General features: G+C 40.3%; 1 protein-coding gene across 1 annotated transcript in view; it reads right to left on the minus strand.

The window, feature by feature from the left end:
- The window catches only part of LOC140741526 (complement C3-like), a 313,216-nt gene that overhangs the window by 78,217 nt on the left and 219,184 nt on the right, over positions 1–15,815 (minus strand). The window contains exons 24-27 of the mRNA XM_073071820.1: positions 10,250–10,453; positions 5,781–5,856; positions 4,827–4,986; positions 914–1,009 (exon numbers count right to left, since the gene is read on the minus strand). Coding sequence (XP_072927921.1) covers positions 914–1,009; positions 4,827–4,986; positions 5,781–5,856; positions 10,250–10,453 — 536 coding nt within the window. The remainder of the gene's footprint in view (positions 1–913; positions 1,010–4,826; positions 4,987–5,780; positions 5,857–10,249; positions 10,454–15,815) is intronic.

The following is a 15,815-nucleotide window of genomic DNA, read 5'->3' on the forward strand; positions in this document are numbered from 1 at the left end:
CCATGCTGTAATTGTTAAATGGTTATATATTGTCCCAGTAGTAATATCTACTACCAGTATTATCCCAAGGCACTGCACAATAGCATTTAAACAATTAGGCCTACACAGCATTATTTACGTAAATCTTGAAAAACCATAATACTAAACACCACTAGAATGGTCCAAAAGTTCCTAGCATGTGGTTGGCTCAGGTTTTTACCAACCTGAGCTGAGAAATAACAAACAAAGAAATAAGTAATAAATATTGAGAACCTGAGATGAAGAGTCCTTGAATGTGAATCCGTAGGGTGTGTGAACAGTTCAGAATGGGGCGAGTGAAGTTAACCCTTCTGGCTCAAGAGCTATGGTTGAGAGATAATAACTGTTGCTGAACCTAGTGGTGTGTGTCCTGAAGCTCCAGTACCTCCTTCCTGATGGCAGCAGCAAGAAGAGAGCATGTCCTTGGTGGTAGGTGCTACATGTCTTAACTCTCTGCTTCAGACCTTGCACCTTGATGCACCTTTTAATTGCTCCCATATGTGTTCAAACCTTTTACTTTACTGCAGCATGGGTTAATGATTGTATAAATGACCACTTAGTGAATTCACACTTTGCCCTTTGACGTTTCAGCCTGTCTATTGTGGGTGTTTGATGTTTGAACGAAAGTTTAGTTGTATTTTTCCACAGAACAAATAAAAATCCAAATGAAATCTGAGGAAGCCTTGCACAGCCAACTTTTTCAAAAGGGTTTGATCTTCCTATAAAAGATTCAATATTTTACAGCTTTGAAGTACTTTCACGAAATGCAGCAAAACAACTTCATGCAGCCTTTGATGATCTTGATTGAGTGTAACTATTTGCCAGCACTCTCCTGCTCTTCCTTGAAATAATACATGAACTAGATATCTTATATTATAAAATAAAAATAATTTACCGCAACATAGTGCAAGCAAACCGTCTTAGCTTCAACAATTGCGATCAGCACAAATGCAGTCAATGGTGAATAGTCCTGCGATTCACGAATTCCTCCCTAAAGGGAAATACCACATATAAAAATACACCCCAAACACGCATGATTAAGCAACACTTGAATTAAGGCAAATAAGACATTTAATTAAACCAATTTTAATTGTTATAATGCCAATGGCTTCAAATAATCTAGCAAAAAAGGTATGTTGCGCCCATCAAAATCAGCTGATGAAGATATACTTAAACAATGTAATGATAAATAGTGTAAAATGACAAACAGCATTCAATAACATGAGGTTAATTCCTGGGATGGTGGGACTGTCATATGTTGAAAGACTGGAGCGACTTGGCTTGTATACACTGGAATTTAGAAGGATGAGAGGGGATCTGATTGAAACATATAAGATTATTAAGGGATTGGGCACTCTAGAGGCAGGAAACATGTTCCCTATGTTGGGGGAGTCCAGAACCAGAGACCACAGTTTAAGAATAAGGGGTAGGCCATTTAGAACAGAGTTGAGGAAAAACCTTTTCACCCAGAGAGTTGTGGATCTGTGGAATGCAATGCCTTAGAAGGCAGTGGAGGCCAATTCTCTGGATGCCTTCAAGAAAGAGTTAGATAGAGCTCTGAAGGATAGTGGAATCAAGGGATATGGGGAGAAGGCAGGAACAGTTGTGGATGATCAGCCATAATCACATAGAATGGCGGTGCTGGCTCGAAGGGCCGAATGGCCTATTCATGCACCTATTGTCTATTGTTTAACTTATGTGCACTTTGGATAGGCATGAAATGTTCTCATCTTGTGAATGAAGAAAAGAATAAATCTCCTGTATTGTTGAAGACATTTCCTATGCATTTCAAAGCTAATTTTGAACTTGTTTTGGATTTTCAGTCTATTTCAGGCATGGGCAAACTATGGCCCGGGGGCCATATGCGGCCCGTTAAGCTTTTTAATCCGGCCCGCAGAACTTGATGAAATTATATTAATAAACCTTGTTAACGTTTTTTTCCCCGCAATTCTGGCGTTTTCGCCACAACAAAACTAAATCCAGACTTTGATGCGCTGGCTAAAAAGGGAGACCAACAACACTGTTCCCACTGAAATTAAAAATAAGTTTCTTCGTTGTGTTATGTAAAAAATGCATTTGAAAATATTTTTTTCAATAAGCCTTACATGTTACATGTCATTTCTGTTAAGTGATGGACATGAGTAGTGCGCAGGTGCACGTACGTTCTCAAAATAAAAAATGCGCTCCAGATCAAATAACGTGCTCCGCATACTGGCGCGCTGTCACTGTTCTGTCCTTGTGCTGGTCGTTGTTGAGTTTTGGCACAGGGGACAATTGAATAAGAAGGAGCAGGACAAGTAGACCTGCATCTCCTACCGTTTTTGAAATAAAGACAGTCAGGAGGAGAGTGATGATGATAATATCTTGAAGGATAACAGAATTTTCAGTGCTTTAAAATAATAACACTATTAAAAAAAGCTGTATTTTATTCATTTAATTTTCAGTGTTTTAAAAGTCATTTCAATAAATAGCTAAATACCATGGGACTTCAAAGACAGATATTTTGTTGTAATGCATTTGTTCATTTTCAATTGAAATTAAAGCACATGTTTTCTACATATCCCATGATATTTTATTTTCTCTTATGAGGTGTATTACCAAAACACTCCGTCCATCTGCTCCTGGTCCGGCCCCCCTGTCAAATTTTAGAACCCTTTGTGGCCCACAAGTCAAAAAGTTTGCCCACCCCTGGTCTATTTTCTACATTGTTTTGAAGTCTTCATTACTTTGACCTACCCTGTCTCCTCAACCCCATTTTCTCTCACCTTTTCTCATCCTTGGTCTTTATAAATGATAGATTTCTGCATTTATATCCCTGTCCTCAGCCTGTTCCCCAAGACCAACCTCTTCTAAAATCCTTTCACCTAGTATTTCTCTCCCCAATTCCAAACATTATCGCAAAACATACTTCAGATCGATGTACATACACCCAGTGGCCACTTTATTAGGTAAAGCTGTACATCTGCTCGTTAATGCCATTATCTAATCAGCCAATCACATGGCAGCAGCACAATGCATAAAACATGCAGACATGGTCAAGAGGTCCAAGCATTGGGAAGAAATGTGATCTATGTGACTTCGACTATGGAATGATTATTGGTGCCAGATGGGGTAGATTAAGTAGCTCAGAAACTACTGATCTTCTTGGATTTTCATACACAGCAGTCTCTAGAGCTTACAGAGAATGGTGCAAAACACAAAAAGAAATCCATTGAGCCACAAATCTGTGGGTGAAAATGCCTTGCTAATGAGAGAGCTCAGAGGAGAATGGCCAGACTGGTTCAAGGTGACAGTAACTCAAATAATCACGCAATACTACAGTGCAGAAGAACATCTCTGAATGCACAACATCTGAAATGTTGAAGTGGATGGGCTATAACAGCAGGGGATCACGAATATACACTCAGTGGCCACTTAATTAGGTAGAGTAGCTCAGCAATTTAGGAAGTATCGATGGAAGAAAACAAACTCTTGATGATCTGGAACACACACAAAATGCTGGAGGAACTCAGCAGGCCAGGCAGCATCTATAGAAAAGAGTGCAGTCGATGTTTCAGATCGAGCCCCTTTGGCAGGACTGGAGAAAGAAAAAGATGAGGAGTCAGAATTAGAAGGTGGGGGGGGGGAGGGGAGGAAGCACAAGGTGATAGGTGAAACTGGGAGGGGGAGAGATGAAGTAAAGAACTGGGAAGTTGATTGCTGAAAGAGATATAGGGCTGGAGAAGGGTAAATCTAATAAGAGAGGACAGAAGGCTGTGGAAAAAAGGAGGAGGAGCACCAAAGGGAAGTGATGGGCAGGCAAAGAGATAAGATGAGAGAGGGAAAAGGGGTTGGGGAATAGGGAAGGGGGCATTACCAGAAGTTCGAGAAATTGATATTCATTCCATCAGGTTGGAGGCTACCCAGACTGAATACAAGGATATAAGATGTTGTTTTTCCAACCTGAGTGTGGCCTCATCATGACAGTAGAGGAGACAGCAGTGCCCGCCCATTGCTTCCCTTTGGTGTTTCTCCCCCTTCTTTCTTTCATGGCCTTCTGTCCTCTCCTAATAGATTCCCTCTTCTCCAGCGCTATATCTCTTTCACCAATTTCCCAGCTCTTTACTTCACCCCTCCCCCGTTCTCAATTTCACCTATCACCTTATGTCTGTCTCATCCCAAACCGTCGACGGTACTCTTTTCCATAGATACTGCCTGGCCTGCTGAGTTCCTCCAGCATTTTGTGTGTGTTGCTTAAGTTTCCAGCATCTGCAGATTTTCACTAGTTAATGATTTGTGCTGAGTACCAATGAAGGGTCATGGCCCAAAATGTTAAGTGCTTATTTCCCTCCATATACGCCACCTGGCCTGCTGTGTTTCCCAGCATTTTGTACATATTGAATGATGAAATTACTAGATGATCATTTAAAAACTTTTCAATATGATGTGATGCAAGTAAACTGCCATCATTACTTTGTCAGACCTAAGAATGCTGTCTTTTCCACTAGTCCACATTGACCATGGTCAATATTCCTTAATAAAGCTAGTCCTCTCTGGCCAGGGTTATCATGTATTTCTCCACTTAACTCTAAAATGCCCTCTGAAATGAGCTAGGAACTTAGTTCAAGGGTTATAAATGATAGACAACTAGGGAAGACGAGCCAAGCCCCCGACTTCCTGAGAACAAATAAATGGAAAGTTGTCCAACTTTTCAATAAATTGACTCAGTCTTACTGATCTGAATAGCTCATTTTACTGTTGTGTTATCATCTGGTTCCATGTCCTACACAATAAAGAGTGAAAAAGTGTAAAAAAGATATTTCACTTACAATCATCTGTCCAGACATTACTTTAGCATCCTCGTGAAAGTGACCATCAGGTTTCTGTTTGTTTAATATCAGCCACTTCACAGCTCCACAGAGTACATGTGGCTCAACTGTGATCAAGTTATATGCCATTGCAAACACCTTAACCACATAGGCAGTTAACCTAAATTGGAAGAAATACAGCACAAATTTAATTGATAAAAGTTGAAGGGTAGAAGTTCACTCTTTATTGTACACTGAATTAAGATCTGCTACACAATGAGCTTCCAGCACAAATGGTACATGTGAGCCTGATTTCAATGTTTAAGCGAAGGTACATGGATGGTAGGGGTATGAAGGACTATGGCCCTGGTACAGATCAATGGGAGTGGGCAGTTTAACAGGTTTTGGCATGGACTAGATGGTCCAAAGAGCTTGTTTCTGTGCTGTACTTTTCTATGACTCTGCTATGAAGCCCTAGTACTAAAGGGGGACATCTTTCATAGTATCACTTCCCCAGCACTCGTAAAAGATAACAAATTGAGAGCATAACGAGAAGATAGATATTCTGAACTGCCAAAATATTAAAAATAATCAAATGAAGAAATCTAACCATGAACCCTGTAATAACATCACTGATTGATTCATCCTTGCAACCCTTGCAAACCACTTATTTTCAAAACAACTATTATTTTCCACTATTTTATCCATGGAAATAGTTCACAGCAGTCAAGACATACACTATTTCTAAAAGAATCATTATTCATTTTTAGAATGGAAGATTTTCAAACTAATTTTGTGCATTTTATACATTTGGTATTGTGTTGCAATCACAAGCATCATTTGTAGAGGTAGAAAGTTTAATGGCTTTTTATACTTGTGGCAACAGCATTTCACAAAAAAATCATAACAATGTACTGGGAATTCAGATTATACTCAGAAAGGAGAGGAAACATTTAAAAGTCAATTTGAATATACCATGTGCTGGATGGCCATTGGATATATGCTGCATAAGAACCATCTTCCTTGCGATACGCCAGTTCTTGGGTATAACCTGGGTAAAAAAAAATAAAAATTACGAATTCCATGAATTCCAAACAGTAACAAAATGCTGGGAAAACAGATCTGTAGAAATTTGGATTTTCCCACTGTGCTGTGCTTATGAAAGTAGAAATAAAGCACATTCACGTCGAGTTACTCTATTCTGAAAACTTGATTCTGAATTACAGGCACACACATTGAATTACTATATACTAACAACTTGATTGTTGTATCATGTTCCAAATGAGATACGCTCCATTTCTAAACACTCATTATATAGCCTCCACTACATTTATTAAAGTATTTACATATTGAAACAATATTGTGAATTAGCTTTACTCTAACACCTTGCCCTCTGACATCACATCAGCTGCACAGATACATTTGTCATCTCCTGATGCCTGTGATCTTCATCGTTCATCTCCCCTACAGCCCATTTTATGAGTCTCAAATGGATCCTAATTTGTCTCCTGTCCTGCAATTAGTTATTATCTTTCACCCTGACACCTTGATCATTTTGAAATATCATGTTCTCAGATGTCACTTTTTAAACTGATACTTGTTTTCCCTTTGTAGTTCCTATTTGCCAATGCCAATATACTCTTTCTGTTTTCCATCTTAAGTCTTCAATGACCTAGTGGTCACAATAGTCCCTCCGGTCTCATTACCCTCTCAACTTGCTTTTGGTCAGGATTCCATTCCATCATTTCATTTATTCTGATAATCAAATGTTCCACACAGGTGCACCTGTAATGTCTTCCTTGTTCTTGAATGTTGCACTCCCTTCTATCATAGAACCTTTGACCACATCTTATATATTTCCTACTCCTTTGTTTTCATCCCCGTATTCAACTCATTGTCTTATACAATTTCTGCCATGTCCAACAAAATTCTACAACCAGGCACAAATTCCACTCCCTTCCCCTCATCTTGCAGCACTTATCCATGCAACTGCAGCAGACGCAGCACTTATTTCCCCTCCCCTTAACCCTTCGCACCATCCAGAGACCAAAATCATCTTTCCAAGTGGATCAGTCCACTTGTACTTCTAATTTAGTGTACTGCATTCAGGGTTCACACTGTGGTCACTTATACAACACAGAGAGCCAAATGTAGACTGAGTGATCACTTGTAGAGTATTCAGCCTATTGGAACACCCCTGATCTTCTGGCTGCCTGCCACTTTAATTAACCATATATGTGTATTTGTGTCCTCCTACGGTGTTACGATAAGGGATAGTACAAGCTTGAGGAAGAAAATGTCTTCATCCAGATGTCTTGCAGCCTTCCAGACTCAATATCCAATTTTCCAAATTTAGCTTATTCTTTTTTTTCTATCCCTGTCAAAGCTAGCCAGTTCTGTATGTCAGCATTTGACTCCATTTTTTATGTCATCCATACAGTCTGGACTGCTGGGCTTGCACTCCAGTCTCAACATTATGATGGATATTCTACTCCTGGGGGCCTCTTATTTTTGCTAAGCTAAGCTTTCTAAACACAGCAGTCGCTACTTATAAAAATCAAACAGTTGTAAGTTAAACTTCCATCTAAGATTATTTATTTAGCTTCTGGTTGTAAATGGGAGCCTTCATTTCTTAATGTAAATGGCAATCAGTAATGAGTAATGAGCTTGAAAGCACAGATTTGCATACAGACACATTGTCTTTAGAATGCAGGATGTTGGTCACTGCACCTGGTTTATTGCTGATCAAGAGGTGCAGTACAAGACAACAGGTTGCTTAATTTGACTTCTTTCAAACTGACAATGCTGGCTAAGTATTTATTTCAAGAAAACTTGCAGACCAGAGGCATGGACTTAACATATCAAAAAATTGGAAGGTTTATGTGCTTAGGCAGTCAGCTTCACAGCACTAATGGTGCATAGCTGGGAAATGAGACTCCAAGAAGCTGTGTGTTGCACAGATTAACAGGATCTGCAGATTTTCCCTTGTTTGAGCTTTTAGACCATTTTTGTTAAAAGGTATCTAAAAGAATATTACAAGTGTGAAGTCGCCCAAGTACAAAGAAACTGTCTAAATGTGAAGAGCAGTTCAAGCTCATTAGAATGGGGTAAGGAACATCAAGAGTATGAAAGAAAGAGAGAGTCCATTCCTCTGTCTATGATTTCTGCAATGCATGACTGGTTTGTTTGCATCATAGATATGTTTTTATTAGCTGATAGGAATTGTACCTCTACCTTTTAGAAGTGTAATTTGGAAGTCTTTTATAAGATTGAAATCTTTTGAGTTATGAATGCATTTCAAGAATGTTGCTTGGATTTAAATGTGAATCATTGAAAATAAACTGCGTTTAAGCTATTTTGTTTGCTGGAAGTATCTTCTCCTTGGTAGGGAGAGGGGACCCACCACTCAAATAGTGGGTATTCGAAACTAAGCTTGCCATAAAGAATAAACAGGGTTGTGAAGTAATCTTTGAAGATTGGTTAGTTACAGTATAACCATTCCTTAGTGACGGTACTCATGGCTATTTATATCTGAAAGGGCATAGCATCTTTATTTGAGTTTAGAACATCACGATCAGCCAACCCAATACCATCACATAATTTACTACCCATTACATACTCTTCATTCCATACTTAAACACAATGATCTGTCACTTCCATGGTTTTATACATTGCTGTCAAACTACGTGTTTTATTTTCCATAAATTGCCCTAACATTTAGATTTACATCATTGACATATATTGCACAAAAGACTACAAAATACTGAGCAACCATTACTTTTTGCTTCCTAACAGTCTTGGACCCAATTTGCCTTTCCCTTGGATCCTGCGCGATTTTCTTTTTTTTTGTCCTGTCTGGCATGTCAGATCATAGCTGTCCTAGATATTAAATTCCTTGCTTAATCCCAACATCTATTAATTTTAATAATGTCTATAAGACTATAAGGGTTAGAGAGATCTAGGCCTCATATGGAGCCAGTGATCATTAATGGAGAATGTGTGGAGCAGGTTAAGACCTACAAGTATCTGGGAGTACAGTTAGACGAGAAGCTAGACTGGACTGCCAACACAGATGCCTTGTGCAGGAAGGCACAGAGTCGACTGTACTTCCTTAGAAGGTTGGCGTCATTCAATGTCTGTAGTGAGATGCTGAAGATGTTCTATAGGTCAGTTGTGGAGAGCGCCCTCTTCTTTGTGGTGGCGTGTTGGGGAGGAAGCATTAAGAAGAGGGACACCTCACATCTTAATAAGCTGGTAAGGAAGGCGGGCTCTGTCGTGGGCAAAGTACTGGAGAGTTTAACATTGGTAGCTGAGCGAAGGGCGCTGAGTAGGCTACGGTCAATTATGGAAAACTCTGAACATCCTCTACATAGCACCATCCAGAGACAGAGAAGCAGTTTCAGCGACAGGTTACTATCGATGCAATGCTCCTCAGACAGGATGAAGAGGTCAATACTCCCCAATGCCATTAGGCTTTACAATTCTACCGCCAGGACTTAAGAGTTTTTTGAAAGCTATTATTAATGCTTTTTGAGACAGTGATTTAGATGCATATCATATTTTTTACTGAGTTAAGTATTGTATGTAATTAGTTTTGCTACAACAAGTGTATGGGACATTGGAAAAAAAGTTGAATTTCCCCATGGGGATGAATAAAGTATCTATCTATCTATCTATCTAAAACCATAAGAACACAAGACATAGAAGCAGATTTCGGCCATTCAGCCCAAGTCTGTTCTGCCATTCCATCATGGCTGATCCTGGATCCCACTCAATCCCATACACCTTCTTCTCACCATATCTTTTGATACATTGACTGATCAGGAAATGATCAAATTCTGCCCTAAATATACTCATGTAGTTGGCCTCCACCACAGTCTGTAGCAGAGCATTCCATAGATTTGCTACTCTCTGGCTAAAAAATCTTCCTTCTTCCTTCTGTTATAAAGGATTGCCACTCAGTTTTGAGGCTATGCCCTCTAGTTTTGGATACCGCCACCACAGGAAACATTCTCTCCACATCCACCTGAACTAGTCCTTTCAACATTTGGCAAGTTTCAATGTGATCTTCCTGTGATTTGCTAAATTCTATTGAGTACAGGTGCAAAGATGCCAAACGCTCCTCATATGTTAACCCCTTCATTCCCGCAATTATCCTCGTGAACCTCCTCTGGACTCTCTTCAATGACAACATATCCTTTCAGTCTCTGATGGAGAATTCACTTTACCACAATTTTTAGCTTTTATTGACAATCTATTTCTATTAAAAAAAATCAACACTTTGTCAAAAATATTATCAACATGAAGCATTGTTGCTTTGTACATGTGATGCCAGATGCTCAAAGCAAACATCTATGGTCATACTTAAAATTTAACAGCTTACATATTTTTTAAACAATGCTTTTTATTTTAAACAATGTATATAAATCAGTGATGCTCTGTACCTTGTTGAATATTCTTCACTGCAGTTTCTCTAGAGTCCACTTCCAACTTCATCCACTGGTTGGTTTTGTCTAGGTAGACTGTAACAATCAGCACTGGTGTCATTGATGCCATGTTCTGTTCACCACATCCCCTTGGAACACGGATTAGATTTTTCAGTTTCTTTGCATCGATAGTATTTTCAATTGTCTCAGCTAAAAGGTTTCCTGTTTCATTGATGAAATAAATTTGAGTATTCTGTTAACTATACAAACATACTCATTCAAGGCTAAGTATAACTGATGCTGTTTCACAAGATATGAAAATAAATTCCATGCATTTACAAATAGAAATATAATCTCTTTCATTCTCTTGGAAATAATTTTTTGATGAGCTGCATGAATTTTCTCAAGTTATCTGTCATGGATTGCTTAAGGTTGTTATAGCTGGAGGGTTGTAATGGAGACAAGCTCCCACTATCTATTAAATGCTCCTAATGGCATGCACTTCAAATAGCCCCTGACAATCAAGTCTAGCTCCAGGCCTTTACGTGTGGCTTAGCTACTAAGCCCCACAAAACCTTTTCTACTGACAGAAGGGGCAAAAGCGGGTTATTGGTGCCTTCGGGCAGATGGGGCTCGACAGCTGTGGTTAACAGCTCATCTGGGAGAAGAAAAGCTCTGATTTCAAACCTTCGCTACTATGTGGCTACACCCACTCATGGGGAAGGCCTTGGGGTAAATGCTCAGGGAAAAATCTAGAGCTGGAGTTGGCAAGGCAGTCCCCTGTTTAGTTCAACACTGACTGGCAAATCCTGTGATGCTGCTGATGCCAAACTATATCAGTCTTTTCTGTTCCTTTGTCTTCATCAGATGTGTGGAGGGAGGGGGGCTTGCTATGTGGGCAACAATTTGCTCTCCATAATTGTACTGCACAGGCTTGTATATCTAGACAGCTAGGATGCAACATCTATGGTTAACTCTGACCTCACACATGGATTGCTGTGATAAGAAAGGTTTTGCTTTAGATCAAGGGTTCCCAACCTTTATTATGCCATGTACCAATGCCAATAATCAAGGGGTCTATGGACTTCAGGTTGGGAACCCTTGCTCTAGTGGATGCAAAAGAGAACTGCTTAAAGAGCTGAAGAGAAAAATACAGATGCCATGGGTATAAAGGAGGGAGAGTGTGGTTAATTGGATAATTCTATCTAGAATACAGCACAAAGACAAGAGGGCCACTAATCTCCATCTGTACGGTACTATTTTGTAATTCCACAATCCATATATTTTATAAAAGAAATTAGAACAAAATATTTGAGATTCTTTGAGAAACTCTTTCCTTCAGTGGAATAATGAACATGCTTCTTTTAACTATATAAACAGTGTTTAATAAATTATGCTAGTTGAAATCTCCATTTGTTTTCTCGCTATAGGATGGAGCAAAAGTAAAACACAGGAAGTGATAGTCAGGACCAAAAATAATCCCCATCTATCCTTCTTTGAAAGTTCTTGTTAAATCTCTTTTCAGTGCCTTTTCAGATTATGTTGATTCCTGAAGTAAAGCAAATATAGTAACATTTGTAATGAAAATAAATCAACTTCTGAGTAAATAAATACATAAAATTCAGGATAGCAAGAATTTGCAGACTGATCCAAGATATCCTAGGGTGAACAACCAGATGTTGTGGTACATATCGGTACCAATGACATAGGTAGCAAAAGGGAAGAGGTCCTGACAAATGACTACAGGGAGTAAGGAAGGAAGTTGAGAAGCAGGAGCGCAAAGGTAGTAATCTTGGGATTACTGCCTGTAGCACGCGACAGTGAGAATACGAATAGGATGAGGTGGAGGATAAATGCGTGGCTGAGGGATTGGAGCAGGGGGCAGGGATTCAAGTTTCTGGATCATTGTGAACTCTTTTGGGGCAGGTGTGACCTGTACAAAAAGGACGGGTTGCACTTGAATCCCAGGGGGACCAATATCCTGGCGAGGAGGTTTGCTAAGGCTACTGGGAAGAGTTTAAACTAGAATTGTTGGGGGGTGGGAACTAAACTGAAGAGACTGGGGAAGAGGAGGTTGGCTCACAAATAGTGAAAGCTTGTGACAGTACAAGAGGGAGGATAGGCAGATGATAGAGAAGGGACCCACTCAGACCAAAGGCTTGAGATGTGCCTATTTTAATGCAAAGAGTGTTGTGAACAAAGCGGATGAAGATAGAGCGTGGATCAGTACTTGGAGATATGATGTGGTGGCCATTACAGAGACTTGGATGGCTCAGGGACAGGATTGGTTACTTCAAGTGCTGAGTTTTAGACATTTCAGAAAGGACAGGGAGAGAGGCAAAAGAGGTGGGGGTGTGGCACTGTTGATCAGAGATAGTGTCACGGCTGCAGAAAAGGTGGACGCCATGGAGGGATTCTACGGAGTCTCTGTGGGTGGAGATTAGGAACAGGAAGGGGTCAAAAACTTTACTGGGTGTTCCTTACAGGCTGCTTAATAGTAACAGGGATATCGAGGAGCAGATAGGGAAACAGATCCTGGAAAGGTGTAATAATAACTGAGTTGTCGTGATGGGAGATTTTAATTTCCCAATTATCGATTGGCATCTCTCTAGAGCGAGGAGTTTAGATGGGGTGAAGTCTGTTAGGTGTGTTCAGGAAGTTTTTCTTGACACAGTATGTAGATAAGCCAACAAGAGGAGTTGATTTGGTATTGGGAAATGAACCTGGTTAGGTGTCAGATCTCTCAGTGGAAGAGCATTTTGGAGATAGTAATCATAATTTATCTCCTTTACAATAGCATTGGAGAGAGATAGGAACAGACAAGTTAGAAAAGCGTTTAATTGGAGTAAGGGGAATTATGAGGCTATTCGGCAGGAAATTGGGGGCTTAAATTGGAAACAGATGTTCTCAGGGAAAAGTACGGAAGAAATGTGGCAAATATTCCGGGGATATTTGTGTAGAGTTCTGTATAGGTACTTTCCAATGAGGCAGGGAAGTTATGGTAGGGTACAGGAACCGTGGTGTACAAAGGCTGTAATAACTCTAGTCAAGAAGAAAAGAAAAGCTTACAAAAGGTTCAGTGAGCTAGGTAATGTTAGAGATCTAGAAGATTATAAGGCTACTAGGAAGGAGCTTAAGAAGGAAATGAGGAGCCATGAGAAGGCCTTGGCAGGCAGAATTAAGGAAAATCATGAGGCATTCTACAAGTATGTGAAGAGCAAGAGGATAAGACGTGAAAGCATAGGACCTATCAAGTGTGACAGTGGGAAAGTGTGTATGGAACTGGAGGAAATAGCAGAGGTACTGAATGAATATTTCAGTATTCACTATGGAATAGGATCTTAGTGATTGTAGTCATGACTTGCAGCAGACTGAAAAGCTTGAGCATGTAGCAAGAAAGAGGATGTGCTGGAGCTTTTGGAAAGCATCAAGTTGGATAAGTCGCTGGGACCGGAAGAAATGTACCTCAGGCTACTGTGGGAGGCGAGGGAGCAGATTGCTGAGCCTCTGGCAATGATCTTTGCATCATCAATGGAAATGGGAGAGGTTCTGGAGGATTTTAGGGTTGCGGATATTGTTCCTTTATTCAAGAAAGGGAGTAGAGATAGCCCAGGAAATTATAGGCCAGTGAGTCTTACCTCAGTGGTAAGTAAGCTGATGGAGAAATTCCTGAAAGGCAGGATTAATGAACATTTGGAGAGGTATAATATGATTAGGAGTAGTCAGCTTGGCTTTGTCAATGGCAGGTTGTTCCTTACGAGCCTGATTGATTTTTTTGAGGATGTGACTGAACACATTGAGAAAGTAAGAGGCATGGGATAAAAGGGAACATTGCTTTGTGGATCCAGAACTGGCATGCCCACAGAAGGCAAAGAGTGGTTTTAGACATGTCATATTCTGCATGGAGGTCGGTAACCAGTGAAGTGTCTCAGGGATCTGTTCTGGGACCCCCTCTTCGTGATTTTCGTAAATGACCTGGATAAGGAAGTGGAGGGATGGGTTAAAAAGTGTGCTGACGACACAAAGATTGGAGGTGTTGTGGATAGTGTGAAGGGCTGTCAGGGGTTACAGCGGGACTTTGATAGGATGCAAAACTGGGCTGAGAAGTGGCAGATGAAGTTGAACCTAGAAAAGTGTGAAGTTGTTCATTTTGGTAGGTCAAATATGATGGCAGAATATAGTATTAATGTTAAGACTCTTGGCAGTGTGGAGATCAGAGGGATCTTGGGGTCTGAGTCCAAAGCAGCTGCGCAAGTTGACTCTGTGGTTAAGTAGGTGTATGGTGTATTGGCCTTCATCAATTGTAGAATTGAATTTAGGAGCCGAGAGGCAATGTTGCAGCTATATAGGACCCTGGTCAGACCCCACTTGGAGTACTGTGCTCAATTCTGGTCGCCTCACTACAGGAAGGATGTAAAGGCCATAGAAAGGGTGTAGAGGAGAATTTCAGGGATGCTGCCTGGATTGGGGAGCATGCCTCATGAGAATAGGCCTTTTCTCCTTGGAGTGACAGAGGATGAGAGGTGACCTGACAGAGATGTACAAGATGATGAGAGGCATTGATTGTCTGGATAGTCAGAGGCTTTTTCCCAGGGCTGAAATGGTTGCCACAAGAGGACACAGGTTTGAGGTGCTGGGGAGTAATTACAGAGGAGATGTCAGGGGTAAGTTTTTTACTCAGAGAGTGGTGAGTGCATGGAATAGGTTGCCGGCAACAGTGGTGGATGTGGATACGATAGGGTCTTTTAAGAGGCTTTTAGATAGGTACATGGAGCTTAGTAAAATAGAGGGATATAGGTAAGCCTAGTAATTTCTAAGGTAGGGACGTGTTCGGCACAACTTTGCGGGCCGAATGACCTGTATTGTGCTGTAGATTTTCTATGTTTCTATGATTTGTTTGCTGCTTTCATGGAGGTCATGCAAAAACTCTCCTGAAAAATATCAAAGACAAAATAAATCAAGTGGAAGTGTTGATCGCTGCAACAGCATTTACTTAACAAAGACATACGGATCATAAAGACTGCAGCAATAAAAAATTCTTTGCCAAGCAGACAGACGACTGATTGTACACTCCAAAACATAATTTTTCCTGATCAAATTCTGATTTATTTCCATATTTTGCAAAAGATCCTAAAATGTTAGTGAGAAAACAAAATTTTGTTATCAGAAAGAACAGAGAACTGAAGGAAGATATGAAGAAGAATAGTAATGGTCACAGCTGCTTTGGTCATAAAATATATCCCTGGTGCTATCTAAAAGACATTTTAAGCATTGTAATAATAATAATAGTAATATAGGTAGTGGGGTGGAGTTATGCCTCTACCAAAGGAGAATAGGGTGCTCCTTCTCTCTGCGAGCCTGCTGGTCACCCTTGGGCAAGGTGTAGCCCCTGCTTCGTCCCCTGATCAGGGTCACATGAAGTCGGGTGGTGGATGGTCATTATGAACAGCTGTTGCATGTCACAAATCCTGGTTATGTGACCACCGATGCGAGGCAATCTCTGAAGAGTATTGATAATGGCTGGTCTCACCCATCTTATAAAGATTCTGCCTGGATGAAGGCAAATAGCAAATCACTTCTTTAT

Source organism: Hemitrygon akajei, chromosome 18 (assembly GCF_048418815.1).
Source record: "Hemitrygon akajei chromosome 18, sHemAka1.3, whole genome shotgun sequence".
Taxonomy (NCBI): domain Eukaryota; kingdom Metazoa; phylum Chordata; class Chondrichthyes; order Myliobatiformes; family Dasyatidae; genus Hemitrygon; species Hemitrygon akajei.